At 40.0% G+C, this 15,474-nt stretch overlaps 1 protein-coding gene across 1 annotated transcript; it reads right to left on the minus strand.

The window, feature by feature from the left end:
* Window positions 1-13,172, minus strand: RAB21 (RAB21, member RAS oncogene family). Its single transcript, XM_052774311.1, has 7 exons — window positions 12,792-13,172; window positions 5,890-5,949; window positions 5,599-5,706; window positions 4,009-4,072; window positions 3,139-3,193; window positions 2,616-2,704; window positions 1-1,699 (listed from the first exon to the last, which is right to left on the minus strand). The coding sequence occupies exons 1-7, from the start codon at window positions 12,939-12,941 to the stop codon at window positions 1,560-1,562; spliced, it is 666 nt and encodes a 221-aa protein (XP_052630271.1). The 5' UTR covers window positions 12,942-13,172; the 3' UTR covers window positions 1-1,559.
* Window positions 13,173-15,474: the final 2,302 nt, after the last annotated feature.

Consider the following 15,474-nt stretch of genomic DNA (forward strand, 5'->3'; position numbering starts at 1 on the left):
TCTGTATCAAAGCCATCTATTATTTCAGAGAAAATAAAAATCAGACTGGAGACAGCACACTTCTCTTACATATCAGAGTGATTAGTTACTACTACTCCTTTTGTGCATCGGAACATACCCACACCATTCAGTGCATTCATATGCAATACTAATTCTACCCTTCAGAAAAAGGAAGGCCAAGGAATATTCTATTTTGTCATAGACATCACCTTTACTGTTTTTCCAAGCATGACAACTTAAGTAAAAAAAAAGTCAGAGCACAAAACATTTTGAAGTTTCAGCTACCACCATTTGTGTTCATTTGTGATAGTAGTTTATACACTTTTTGTGAAAACCCTCCTCCCAAAACTTAAGTGGGCTTCAAAACGCTTTACAAGAGAAAGAGCAAGCCAGGAGTTAAATTCAGTTCTGTCTAGTATCCCCAAAGTTACAATTACATCTGGCAAGTTTCATATCTTCCATTTAATCACTCCAAATCAGAAGCAGTTCTAGTTAACACCAATTCATTTGTTCACTCAAGCCCTGCAATACAGGGGGAAAAAAAAAATGCTCATTAATAGCTTATAATGCTGTCTTGGGACAAAAATGTATTAATGCAGCTTAAGAGTTTCCCATGCATCTGGTTTACTGGCTACCAGACAGATGAGGGCTAAAGTTGCTTTGACTTTCTGGGGATATTCTGAGAGGCCAAAGTAACTGCAGAGGCAAGATATATGCATGCGCCAACTGTTTTAGCTGGGAGTCAAACACCTCAAAGTTAAACAGCAGTCTACGGAAGCATTCTCTTCCCACTAAGGGGGTACTGTAAATACTGCTCCTCACCAGAAAAAGTCTTAAAAAAAAATGCTGTAGCTATGAATGTACCAAAAAAAGCTGTCTTCAGGTAGGGGGAATAGAATGAGCAATTCAACAGTACACATGAAAAGCTTGCATCTTTCACTGACTTATTCACTTCACAATCACTGACAAGACTGATGTACATATTTCTGCACCTGCAATTGTAAAAGCAGATAAAATATTTAATATGTAATTTACAATGTATTTTACCAGCTTGGCATACAGGATGAACAGAATATATCAAAGTAGTTGACAGTTATAGGCTTGTGAAGGCCCTGCAAAAATATTACTTCAGATATCTGCTAATTTAAAAAAAAAAAAAATCAATTTGCATTTTAGAAGTGATACAATTCAATCTACCACAAAATACAAAGAGCTGCAAAAACGTATACCATTCCAACAACAATGTATATAAGTTATTAAATAATGATCTGATTTAAAAGAATATAAATGAAGCCTTTAAGTAGGTCTTTTCTACATGCATATTATTCCTCATTAAAGAAAAATATGTAAAAAGGCCATTGGTAATTGCTTTGTTAACCACTGTAGAAAATGCCAATTCTCTGGTCACAGACGCCACTAGTTTAGCACTTAAGGTCTCTGCAGTGTTACATGTGATTATTTTTAAATACTGTTAATTCTATTACTCCATTGGTAAAGAATGCGTGACTTGGAATATGGCAGTCTTCATACTGAGAGGGCAGTGATGCACAGTTTTATAATTATCCAGAAGAACAGCACCCTCCACTGCTCTGTACTTGTGGCTCATCATCAATGATCTGTACACCTCGCCTTGCTATTCCTGACTGACTGGAACCATTGCCTCTTGCTCTTTCATCCACTTGAGCAGTTTCTATCATTCCTGTAAAGGAAGAAATGTATTAGATGACATTCCACTGCATTTTTACACAAGACTGAGATCTTAATCTATTTAAGTTATATGCACAAAGTTCAGCAAGACTAGTTCTCCTATTCATTACACAGAAGTAAGTACTTAGGTATCACATAGCACAGCTGCAAGAACATACTTAAATCTTCTTCCTAAAGCACCAAACATCCAGGAGCTCCTGTTGACTAAGGGAGACCTTAGATGCTCAGATGTTCTGGAGTTAGTGACTTCAAAAGCTAGATTTATGCACCCATATCAAGAACGTTCTGTTAAAAAAGAAAACAAACAAGAAACCCCACACACTACATATACCACCCCATACCCCCCCCCCCCCAAAAAAAAAAACCCCCAACCTACTCTTCAGACATGCAGGTGAAGTTTTGCTTAAATTCTTGTATCATAAGAACACAATGAATAGGACAACTTCACTGTGTTATAACATTTTTATCCTACATTCCGTGATCTTCACCATTTGCTTAGACTGCTGTGTAAAATTTGCATCATTACAACTTCAAGTTTATGATTTGTAATCAACATCATTTAAGAAGATTTTTGAAAGAGGTTGAAACAGAGGGTTTGAAGCAGGCAACAGGGAGACCAGTCACATGAAGTTTGATGTTACTATTTACACATACCGAGTGAAACAGCAGTCAGTGCTCCAACAAATGACAGACATTTTTGGAGTACAGCATGAATTTGCAGTATTTTAAGCATCCATACATCAAGCTTCCATAGCTGTTACAGTACATAGGTGGCTTGAAGTAGACTCAGATGAAGTCAGTTCTTAGTAATAGTTTACATTAAGGCTTCTCTGTATCATTTTAAGCATTCTGAAGCCTTGAGCATTTTGTGAACGAGCTCTTTACCAACAAAGCTAGATAATACCTACTTTTACAAAGGTCAAGAAACAGTTCTTCAATTCCTTTGTTCTGTTTAGCTGAAGTATGATAATGTTTTGCTCCAACAGATTCAGCATACCTGTAGGAATGCAGATACAGAACTTCACTGTACTAAAGGACTCAATCTTTCTAAGCCACTTTACATATAGCAAAAACATGATCACAAGAGGTTTTATTCCAAGTTCAGAGTTAATCTACACATGCTGATTTGATGTAAAAAGGGAATTATGTGGTTAAAACTGCCATGATTGTTGAAAAACACTAGATGAAATAAAGAAAGTTTCATGTCTAGAAATGCATTGAAACTGTAAATATTGACTTTAACCATGCACAACTCTCAAGTTATACTTTGGTGAGTAAGGACATTCTGTGACTGATACTAACAGAACACTTAACACAGCACCCAACAAGACACTGCTGGTTTACGCCTGCCAGTTGTTAACAGCTTCACAAGTTTATTACTGCAGCATAATTCTGCAATGACTGTTTCTATTAATAATTGGCGTGACTTACGTTTCTGCTTCTTGCACTGAAACATGTCTCTCTTTTTCCAAGTCTATTTTGTTACCTGTTGGAAACAAGTTAATCTTTCAAGTCTTTGTACTACAAAATTACCCAAAAGCAGTCATGTAATCATTGTACCCCATCATTTTCACAAGCTGTCCCAGTAAAGACTGACTCTTAAACAAGTCTCAATTTAGAGCACAATGATATGATTTAAGAATCTCCTTTCACTCAAGTATTTACAGGCAATGAAGTTCTACTTCTCTAGAGGGATCAGAAGAGCTAAATACCTCCATATAAGCCACAGATTCAGCCTTTTGCTTTTCTTTTGTAAATTATTAGCAGGTTATCTGTGCTGCATAGGTAGTTTTTGGAGAACATCCATACATGTATCCTCCTGGAAGTGTTTTAATCACTATATCTGATTTTAAATCTAAACCCAGTATTTCTGTTTGCATTGAAATATCCAAGCTTTAAGACTCATCCCACCCTCCCTCAAGCACTTGATTATGAAAACAGACAAGTATCCAGTCTATGCCACTGAGAACAGTAAAAAAACAAGACATCTGAATACTTGCAAGAAGGATAACACACATTTGAGGTTTATGTTTCTCTTTGTTAAACTGCAGTCTGCAGGTGTCCGTACTATGCACTTCTGACATGGTGTATCATTAAACAGCCTGTTTTTCAAAACTAATTCTTATTTTCCGCAATGTGACTTACTGAAACTTCTAGCTCCAACTGAATTTTAAATATGAAATTAACATAAGCTTTACCCCTTCACATGTACAAGCTGTCAAAGGAGTGTTTGGAAGATGCTATTAATCAAAAGAAACATTTCTGATTTTCAGCATCACATGTTAAAAAAGAAAGACTTACCTACTATACATAAACAGATTTCATTTCCCAACATTTTTCTTAATTCCTTTACCCAGTTTTTTACCTGCAAAAAGAACAGAAGTTTATTTTCACTTGATATACTACTAGCTCAGGCACTGCAGAACTGACCCACTTCATTCATTAACTGTTTACTCTAAACTAGAAACAAACATGTTTAGAACAACACAGATGGACAAAAAATTCTTTAGATAGCTATGCGTGGCTCTTGTTCAGCAGGTTTTAGTTTGCAGTTGAAATTAAGAGCAAATGACTTAGATAAAATGGTTCAATTACTCCAGAAATATAACTCACCACACTCATGTTAGCCCCACTCCAAAGAACAAGTTCACTGCATTGGCCACTTTAGGTGAGGCATGAGATCTTTTATCAACAGGCACTTACTGACAGATCACAAATGGTACTTTAAAGGTAGAGGTACCTGAACTGAGTTGTTCAGGTTAGATTATAACAGATGTTTGCTTCCTGAGAGAACAGATAGGACAAGAGTGTCGAGTCAGTTGATGGTATGGTATCTGTTATCAATTCTGTTGTCATGCTTTGAAGTTGTATGATCACTGCATTGACTTAGGGACTGCTATTTTAAGGGAATTTAAGTCATGAGGAGAAGCAATCACTTCAAGAACCTAAAAATAGTCAGGATACACGATACAGAGGTAACTTCTGCAAATTCACCTTCCCTCTTTTTTCCCCAAGAATAAGTGTTTTAATATCACAGAATTTTACTAAGCAGTGCCTTTTCACGCTGAGCCCAAGTTGACTCACAAGTCATCACAATTCTGCAGATGAGCGGCAAGAGTTTAACTGTTAGCACAAGTGCTTTACTTGCCCTACATCAGACTATTTAAAATACTTAAGCTGTTGTGGAACTATACCTTTACACTACTTCTATCACTGCTAACCCAAGCCTTGCCCATAAAAGCACAATTTCTTACTCCTCTACACAGAAGTCCTACTAGTTTTGCCACAAGCTAACCGGAGACAAATTCACTTAGGAAAGAGTGTCCCCATTTTTTCAGCTGGAACATCCTACAGTGATAGCACTGATTTGACACAGGGTTGAAAAAAACCTCACCTGCTCAGACTGATCAACTAATACTGCTATAAAATAATTAGCCATCAAATTTCAGGTTTTGATGAGGATTTGAAGTCCAAATATTTATTATCACTGAAAAAGTAGTGTTTCCACTGTCGTGTATTGCAATTTCAGAGTTCAGATCTGTAAAAGGTCATGTCACTTAATATCTTCTAATAATTTGGTTTATACAGCAGAGATCAGTATTGCATACTATCACAACAGTACTGGTTTAAGTTTATAGCCTGTCACAGGTAACTTGCACATCTAATTCTCTGGTGTTCTTTGAATACCTCTGCTAGAACTTTAGTAGACCGAAAAAGTCAGCCTTCAAAAGAATACTAATAAGGCACATACTTCCATTATATGGTCTAAATTTGCAGATGTAATATATATTGCTATTGCTGAAAACAGAAGATCCCCATTTACACACTCATATCACAGATTATCTTTCAATCAGTTTACATCTCACACAGAGGTAAAAATCTGTCCATTACCTTTTGAAAAGAGTCTTCATCTGTTATATCATATACTAGGATAGCGCCATTAGAATCCCTGTAGTAGATCGGCCCCAATGCATGAAATCTTTCTTGACCAGCTGTATCCTGCATTTAAAATACACTTGTTAGCATTTAAGACAAAGCAAACAATACTTCAAGAAACTCCAAATACTTTGAAATTTTACTTTATTAAGAAGTACTTAACATTTAAGTTCTAGCAAACCTAAGTAATCTTTCAGGAAAATATTCTATTTAGCTAGGGGAAGGAAAATAGGAAAGGAAACGTACCCATATTGCAAGGTTTACTCTTTTCCCACCAATATTTAGCTTCTTTGTAAGAAAAGATGCCTGGAAACAAAACAGATTAGAGTTAAGTTTTACACACAAATGTCTCATTTGACTTCAGATTAATTTACTAATAAAAACATCTGAATCAATAAAAGACAGATTTTTGGCTCAAAATACTCTTTAAGCCAGAAGGCTGAGCCAATACTAAACCAGTTAGTCATTTCGCTAGTTTGCCAGGAGTCTATTCTAAATAAATTTGGCTTAAGCCAATCATTTACTACATCTTTTTGCTGTTGTTTTGAATGACTTAGAAAGGATAAGAGAGTTGTGCGGAAAGAGTCTGAATTCACAACACTGATAAATCTAAGCTGAACTTGAAGCATTTTACAAGCATACATGAAGTTTGGGTAGGAACTAGCCTAACAGGATTTTTAATTTGCAGGAATTAGGCAAAGTAGTTCACTGTTAGTGAGCTACTAGAACAAAATAAAATAGTTTGAGTTTATTGCTAGAAGTCTCAGAACACTAGTATTCTGCAAGTCTCCTTGTCTGTATCTTTTCCCTTTTTTAGCTGAAGTGAGCCCCCAACTCTTCCCTTCTGTTTCTGAGGGCTTTTTTGGGGCAGGTGTGGTTTGTGGTTTGGGTTGGTTTGGTTTTTTTTTTCCCCAGACCCTGTTCCCAAAAGCTCAGTGATATGCTTCTCAGCTAACACACAGAAGGAAAGCAAGTAGCAGGGTAAGAAAAGCCTCAGAATAAGCATACAAGCTGCTCTAACAATTCCACTACATTATCTTCTGAAAATGTTTTTCAGGACCAGAGCATATTGCAAGGTTAGTCTAATTTCAGTAACTCAAGAGTGCGTCTGTTCTTCTCCAAGCCTGCATGATCCATGTTTTCAACCACCACCTCCGTTACCAAGTGTATAATTGGGTGGCTAAAAAGGGGTATAATTCAATACAAGTTTAACAGGCTAGAACGGGGTCTGAAGGAGTTGATACATTAGGAGTATGCTCCGCCCGTTCTGAAAACTGGCAGTAACAGGTTAACATCAGACAATTCTGTTGCCACGGGTTAACTTTTGCTCAGTATGAGCTCTCTGTATAGACACTGACCAGGCATTGAACTAACTAAAAGTCATGTGTATGTGGAAAGTGTCATGGGCCAGATCAGGTGCTTGAACCAGCTTGCTGCTTAACTACACAAGCAACCAGTACGCACACAGATGACCACGGTAGTTCAATTTACACCGGCCAAAACTGCTGTGAAAGTGCCTCTCTGGAGTGCTGCCTGTACTACAGTTAAAGTCATCCAACACTCAGCTGCTAAAGCAGCTCCTGTTCTTCAGCTCCTTCCCCAACATCAACTCTGGCACCTGTATGACCTAAGGTGAGATGATTCAAGAAACTTTTCTTCTTTTTTGAAGTAAATTGTACCTTCCCCCAAAGCCTTCCACAAAGTCTGATTAACAAAAGATAAAGAGACAGACCAGAGGAAAGAAAAACAATGAGAATCTTTCCAAGAGCAGATAGCAAAGAACGAATCATTATGACCACTGTATTCAACATAACTACAGCATTAATAAAGCTACCCCTTCAGTCTACAGTGAGGTGGCATAAGTCAGCTTCAGAAAAAGTTCCAGACAGCATGTTAAAACTATTTAACACTCTAACCAACCTGTATAACAGCAGAGTAGCAAATCTTAAACATCAGGAAAACTTTAATTCTTTAATCAAAAACTCTGCAGAAAGTTGTTTATGGCTTTCAGCTAGCTGTCCCTAAGGATCATCTGATCAGCGTCTAGTCTTCATATCATAATTTGTTCTACCACACCAGAGTCTAAAGCTAAAAGCTTAGAGGTGACTTCAGAAGTTTTAATTCACCAACACTTGGGCCATATTAAGAGAAGGTATGGTTAGGCACAACGGATCAAGCTTACCTGACAATATTTTATTGATCTGCTGTACTACAGTACTTGATATTCTATTGTAAATCTCAAAGGAAAAAGCTCTTCTGAGCACCATTTGCTTTTGTCACAACACTGACAATCAAGTCTGCTCAGTTGATACGAGTTTCACATAAGTGTTTGAGAATCACGTTTCTGGACCAAAAGGCAGAAAAATCCTTCACAGAAACAGAATTTATATTTAAAAAACCCACAGAACTCAGTACCCATAAAGTTATAACATCATGGCTTTAGACATTGGCCCAATTAATAGTACAGATATCTTTACTATCTGACAGAGCAAATATTAAAGTAGGATTATCCCCATTGGTAAGTTTTGCTTAAGTATCACCAGTCCTTCAGGTCACTACAGCTTTTGATAGCAATACTGTCTTTTAACACTAAGAGTAGAATATTTCTCCTATATACCCAAGTGTTAGAAGACCTACACATTCAAGTAAGGCTTTTTAGTGTCTCCTGCAAAAAAAACCAAAAAATAATCACAGGAGACTGGCAAGAGTATTTAGCATTGGGCTACTGTACTCGCTCTCTGTATTAAAACTTGATGAATTTGTACTAATTAAGACTTTAGGCAGACTAAAACTTAGGCCCCTAACCAAAAAAGGAGAGACAATATCCTATATCAGATATCCTGATTACAAATAAGTTTGTCTAAAAAGCTTGCCCAATAACAAGATTGGAACCTCATATTTGAAGTAGTCATGGTTAGTAATGAGCAGAAGGTTTTGTGAACATGCTGCGAGAAACAGTCAATACTATATTACAGATTAAACACTTCATTCGTCTTCATTGTGCTCATATAATTGAAGAATATAGTTAGCAGGCTCCATCCTTGAATTAATAAGTACGGGCAAGTTTGGCATATTTGCCATCAGTAAAGTGCATTTTACAGCCACAGTGGCAAACATGCCAAAGACAAACCACCTAACACCTACCTTTTAACACACACCCCCCCCTTCAAGTTCTATTTGTCTTATGGAAGAGCAAGGTTACTACTCTTCACTCATTCTGAAGTTAGAGAGCAAAAAAACAAATCAGGTGAACAGCAGGACTATGCAGTTTTTAGATATCTGGGGGGAACCCAACATGGAAGGAAGAACCTTAACTACTGTTTTGAGATAGTTTAGGAGCCTAGTTTAAGAAAAAGGTCAGCTACCAAGAGCAAAGCCTTTGAAATCAGTACAGTCTTGACAGCATTAGGTAGTTAGAGGATTCAACATTTTTTTCTAATCTCCCAAGAATTTACCAAATTGAGTACTACAGATTTAAGTCCAAGTTATGACTCGACTTACAGTCAGTAACTCTTTTCCATATTATTTTCATTACTATGACAATTCATTCTTGCTAGGACTTTCAAAAACCCACAAATATATAGGACCACAGTTAATTCAAAGATAAGTAATCTCAAATACCTCTTTGACACAAGCTACTAATTTTGGTATTTTCACTCTAGTGTCTTATGACCGGTCTGAAGACTACTTACACACTTAGAAGAAAAGGATAATGCAATTATAAGGAGCTAAAATTCCATTCTCTTTATGTGCCTGTAGAATGAAGAATTAAAAGAAAAGACTTTCTAAGAGCTCAGTTTCACTCATCCATCAGACCCTGTTAGGAACTGATAAAGGGGCCTGAGTAGAACACAAGGAAGACTCAGCTGGAAAAGATTCTCTTGAAAGTCACTGAATAAAAGCAGATGTGTATCACCTGCCCCTCTACTACTTCATCTTCGACAGAGGCAAGCCAGGCACACCAACACTGCATATAGCACTGAACCTCCTTGTGTTGTCTTCCCCCCACCCCAGCTATCTTAGACAGCCAAGACAGCTTTTCCAGGTTATGCAAGTCCAGCAAAGCAATCAGGATCTGTATAGTATTATTAGCACCACGTCAGCAGCTCTCTTGAGTTGGATATTTTGCAGTTCTCCACACATTTGAGAGATTATTACACAAAAGTTGTATTTATCTTGAGTAATTAACTAACAGAAAGTGTCTACCCAAATTTAAAAAAAAAAAGTTTGACAGTAGATTTATTATTGGAGTAATTCCAGCACAGTTCACTTGGTATCAATTTATAGCTTAGCATTATTTTATCAAGACAAGAGCACTGACCTCAATATTTCAATCAATGGGAACCAATTCTAACTGTCCCACCAGGTCTGACAACAGGTTATGGATTGTGTTCATCACTTGCAAAAAACCTCTACCTTTCCTGCATCAGCTTTTTCACATTATTTTAGGTAAATGTTTTCTTATGTGAATCAGTAGCAACCTTAATTTCAATTTGCAGGTCATCAGTATCTTAAGTAGAGGACTTGAAACTAACATAACTACAGCAACACATCCCAGCAGCCTCCTAACCTCAAAGGAAGTTCCAGTTCACCATTTCCCTCTAGCTAGCATTTAGGGAAGGGGGACATGGAGAGAAGAGAAACAGCTCCCTTTCGCTAAAAGCCTTCTGTTACTAGCACAAAAGAAAACTCTCCTATTTGGGTGTACACAGGTTAACTTCACAAGAGAATAATACTTAACTGTTAGAATTCAGACAGGAAAGCATAGATATACATCTGATAAAAGATATCCACACTGACTAATTTAAAGACTTCCTGTGCTCTCCCCCATCACTGGGCTCACACTGCAGGAAGCACCAGCCAACACCACTAATAAAGTTTCCAGAAGGCTACAGTCTCACCCCTCTTTTTGTTGCAATCATACTGGAATAGAGCACTACACAGTACTTTCTTTTTTCTAACTCAGATATTACCATGGATGGAGACTCTTGCCTCAGTATCTACCGATCTTTTCATATGATACATCACTGTGGCTCCTTTGCTGAATCAGGAGCTAAGTATTTATCTAATTTTGGCTTTATTGGAACAAAAGTAATTTGGTGCAATAATTTGAACTGATGCCATGAAACACAGCCGCCTTACCAGATTAAGCCTTTAATCTTAAAAAAAAAAAGATGTTTTGCAAAAATGTCACTTCATTGATTAATCAGATATCCTAGTTTCTCCTTATCTTATTTTTTAAGGGATTTTTTAATTTGCTAGTGGAAGAACTTACTAAAACTTTCTTCTAGAACTGTAAGACATAGGAAAACAAGAATAATAAAGATAATACTTCACAAGTGCACATGATGTGCAGCAAGATTCAACAGCAACTGACATTGAATTTTACAATCAATAAGATGTATATGTGACTAAGGAGGCTCAGAACAGAAAAGCAAACAAGTTGAGAAACACAGTGGAGTCAGTTAAAAGATACAGGTAGCAACCAGAAACCTAATCACAGTGGAGAAACAAAATCTCAGTATCAAGTGTGACCATGTACTTCCACTGCTCTACAAGCACACACCCCCACCCCCAGACAGACAAACCCGAAAGCTCTCAAGCTATACTATCTAGAGACATTTTCCTGTCAACATTTTGGAGGCATTTAAAGGTCCATTTTATGACATCTGTGACCCCGAGTCTGTATTTCAACTCGCTTTTTGCTTCTAATTTTAGGTTTTCCACTACAAATCTAAAGAACATGATTAACAAAAAAAACCCCACCGAGCTGCATCACACGACAAACTACTCAGCTCTACTCTTTCTACATGGGATATCAGAATTCAGCTATACACAACCATTTTGATACACTTTAAACGATTATTTGCTCAATGCTACACTTCAGGTGAAAATTACAACTGCAGCTCTGACACCTACAAGCTACTAGTCATTTCTGTAGCATAGCGAATATTAATTACCTCTATGGCAATCAGAGCTACAATCAGCTTACCATAAATACCACACCATGCCTAGTAACCCTACCAATAGATTGATCCAACAGCAGGGTATGCCCATAGGGTAATGAAGTTTAAAACATGTTCTTTTCAGCTCTTATAGCAAAAACGGAGCAACAGTATCTGTTCATGAAACATTCACTGTATTGTTTCTAGTGCACCTCTAACGTTTCTTTGGTTTTAAGGGAAAGTTTCACTATTAAATACTTCCGGATACCCAGCCCACAAGAATTTTCCCCTAAACATGCAGGAATAGTGCGCAACTACCCTACAGCTCTTTTTTGGCATCATCTACTATTTATTCTGTACTTCACGGAACTTCAACAGCAATTCAAAACCCACTAGTGGCCCACATGGTGGCAGGGTTTGTTTGTTTATTTACCAAAAAAACCCCATATTAAGAGCAGTATACATTACAAGGCTAAACCCACACTTTCACGCACATGCGCACAAATGCTAAGAAAGATGCTGTGCAACTGGAGTAACTGCAAATAAAAAGGTTAAGCAAGCAGAGACAGCCCAAAAGACTTAACATACAACCCACTGAGAACCAGGCCAAAATTCAGGGAGATAACATGACAAGCAAGTAAGCCTTAAGAATCTTTTCCGTTATTGAATCATAAACCTTAATCTCAAAGACCATTTTGTGAAAGCTGTTCTCTTTGAACAGCAATATTTAGGCAGTTCAAGGGTTAGGATTTGAGAGCATGAGGAAGACTATCATTAACAGAAACGCAGCACATACGAAACACTTAGTCATCAGTCCGCTACCAACGATGACAGTAACAACATTACTTTCAAACAATACTTCCCAAAATTCAAACGAAGACATTCATACACGTAACTGGAAAAAACGAGCAGTTAGTATTCAGAATAGAAGGAGGCCTTTTAAGTACCGAAAGCTTAAGCCCGAGGCGTAAAAAGAACCCAGAAAACCAGCTTCCAGCAAACTCGGCAGGGGACAGCCACCATTTAAAGAGCGGCAGCGGGTCGCTCCGGCCACGGGCGGGCTGGCACCGGCCAACAACCCTAGAAAGTGCGCCAGGGAAGGGGAGAAGGGAAGGGGGAAAGAGCAGCGGACCCCCCCGGACCCCCCCCAACACAACCCCGGCCCCGGTAGCTCGGGGCAGGGGCTCCCGGCCCGGCCCGCACCTGCAGGGTGGTGATGTGTTTATCGTTGAACTTGTTCTCGCAGTAGCGTAGCACCAGGGAGGTTTTCCCCACGCAACCCTCCCCGAGCAAAACCACCTTGAAGGAAAAGCTGCGGCCCCCGGCCGCCGCGCCGGCCCCCGCCGCCGCCATCCGCGCCCCGCCGTCCGCCGCCGCCTCACATCAACGGTCCGCAACGCGGCCGCGGGGCGCCGCCGCCCACCGGGACGGAGACTCGCGGGGGCGGGGAGCGAGAGGGGAAGCGGGGAAGGAGAGGGGAAGGCACCGCCGGAGGAACGGAGCTGAGGGAAAAGACGCCGAGAACCACGACGCTCCCCACTGCCGACGGCGCCGCTGCCCCTAATGGCGTCTTCTTCCTCCTACGTCACGCGCGGCTCGGTCACGCGCACACCACCCGCCCCCCCTCCCCTCCCTCACGCCGCCGACCAATGGGAGGGGTGGACGCCGCCACGGCGGAGAGAGGCCCCGCCCAAGAGCGGCGGAGGGGAGGGGGCGGGGCGTGAGAGGGGAGGGGCGGGGCCTGTGTCGGAGGGCGGGGCGGGGGGGAGGCGGCACCTGCGCTTCAGGCCGCTGCCGCGGGCAGGGCGGGCTGGGCCGGTTGGGGCAGCGGGGGGGGGGTTGTTTTTTTTTTTTCTTTTGCCCGTAAAGGGCGGCCGGAGCGGCGGCTGGGGCGAGGGCAGCTGGCTGCGGAGGTCCGCCGTGGGGTGGGAGGGAGTTTCTCCTTAGGTCTGGCCCCGCGCGTTTCCCCAAAACACCCGCCTGTCCCCCAAAACACGTCATGAGGGGAGCGATGAGGCAGGCGGCCGGGGGGGGGGGGGGGGACGGTCCAGGCCCGAGCGTAACAAACGGCTTTACCATAGAAACTGAGGTAAACCCTCGGCGAGATTTACAGGCGGGGATGAATTTGCATTTAAATGTCATTTTAAGGCTTTCAGGTGTACCTACCGAGCACCTCCCTGTGAGCAGGAGGGCAAAGCCTCTAACAAACAGACTATGGACGTCACAAGCGCAGGTTTTGTTCCACCTTCAGTGGCCCTATCCATGTGAACTAAGTTCCATGAGCCTCTACATGTTTGCAAAAAAACAGGCCATAATAAGATGCTTTCCAACAGAGATGTGGGAGCAGGTGATGAAAAAGGCACAAGAAAAGTGTTCTTCTATTGAGTTCCTTGATTGTACGGGTCTGGTGGCATTTCGCACACTCAAGAACTAGATAACTGCCTTGGAAAACGGGGTATCACTCCTTAATTAAAAGCAATCCTCACAAACCAATCCAAACTACTGCAGCATAACTTCTCTCTAGTGATCATTTAGTGGTAAGAAAATTAATGCTTATGAAAAGGCATCATAGCGCAATTTCCTTTTTTCTCTGTCAGATACTATTCATGCTCTCTTGTGTGAGAAAGAATAAAGGAAAGAACAGCGAATGCATCCAAGAGAACAAAGATCAAATTTCCTGAAGCAAGAAGCCTCATTACTGAACAGCATTACATTCACATACAAAATGGATTGTTTTTATTTATTCCAGATGTAAATAAAGTAAACCTTTTTATTTTATCCAGATGTAAATAAAGGAAATGGGATGAGGTAAAAATCAATGCAGACGCAATCTTCAGGAGTATCTTTTCTTTAAATAAATTCCCAGTTTTATTAGCACAGAAGTGGTTTCAGCACGTTACTATAAAAATACTGTCTTGCTGGAAAGCTGGCTTCTGTCACTAATGCCTTCTGTGTACAGGCAGTAAAGCTGCCTGGCGTGTTAGTTCTTCTTTCAGGCTGACTAGAAGAAGGAGGTAAGATTGGCTTTGGATTAAGGTTGCCGGAGACAATGGAAATTCATGCTCATGAGCACAAGCTGCTTGCAGGGCCCAGCAGGTTGAGGCTTTCCTGGGTAACTGGAGGCAAATGCATCTGCTGAGACACGGGGCTCTGTGGAAGGCTTTCTTGAAAACCGTTCGCAAAAAAACTTCCTGTTCTTGTAGCTGTTTTCAACAAAAGCAGGTTCTATGTACATTCATTGTAAATACACAGGGCTATACTGAAGAATACGCCTGATTTGTACTTTTCAGTTGTCCTTTGCATAGAAATGATCCATATATCAGTTACATCTTGTTGCTTAAAAGGGTATTTTCTGCATGGGTGATTTTTCATCAGTCTTAAGTCAAGTGTATTATTATACTGAACACTGTGATGGAAATATAGGCTGTCTTCCAGTGAGAAAGAGAGCTGAAGCTTTGAAAAGGGCTACAGGAGAGACACCCTGTGTGAAGTCCATGTGCTGAATGCGCCTGACAGCGTAACAGTGAGCATTGTTTTTCTAACAGAGGGCACAGCAAAGCGTAAGACACCAACCGAAGCTCAATTCCGGCAGACTATTTCTCCAAGAATCCTCTGCCTTCCAAACCTTCAGCCACCAGTACTAAATGAAATTAAAAGGCCGATCTGGCTGAGAACAGAAAATTCTGTCAGAGCTACCTGAAGTGTCACATTTCACTGTAATCTGATATGCATGATTTACTAAAATCTGCAGGTTTAACTAACTATCTGTGATAGTTTTCAAGTTACTTCATTTTAATAGTGTTAATTTAATTTGGGAAGTGTTTATTTCAGCATATTTGAGAAGACCATGCCTCTTTTTCATTTTATTTGGTGTGCTTCCCCTTTT

The sequence above is a fragment of the Harpia harpyja genome, chromosome 23 (genome assembly GCF_026419915.1).
Source record: "Harpia harpyja isolate bHarHar1 chromosome 23, bHarHar1 primary haplotype, whole genome shotgun sequence".
In the NCBI taxonomy this organism is placed as follows: domain Eukaryota; kingdom Metazoa; phylum Chordata; class Aves; order Accipitriformes; family Accipitridae; genus Harpia; species Harpia harpyja.

Coding starts and splice junctions, on each gene's coding strand:
- RAB21 (XM_052774311.1), bottom strand. CDS start 12,941: ATGGCGGCGGCGGGGGCCGGCGCGGCGGCCGGGGGCCGCAGCTTTTCC. Junction 5,950..12,791: donor AACACATCACCACCCTGCAG/GTGCGGGCCGGG, acceptor TTTTGTTTCCAG/GCATCTTTTCTTACAAAGAA. Junction 5,707..5,889: donor GAGTAAACCTTGCAATATGG/GTACGTTTCCTT, acceptor TTTTAAATGCAG/GATACAGCTGGTCAAGAAAG.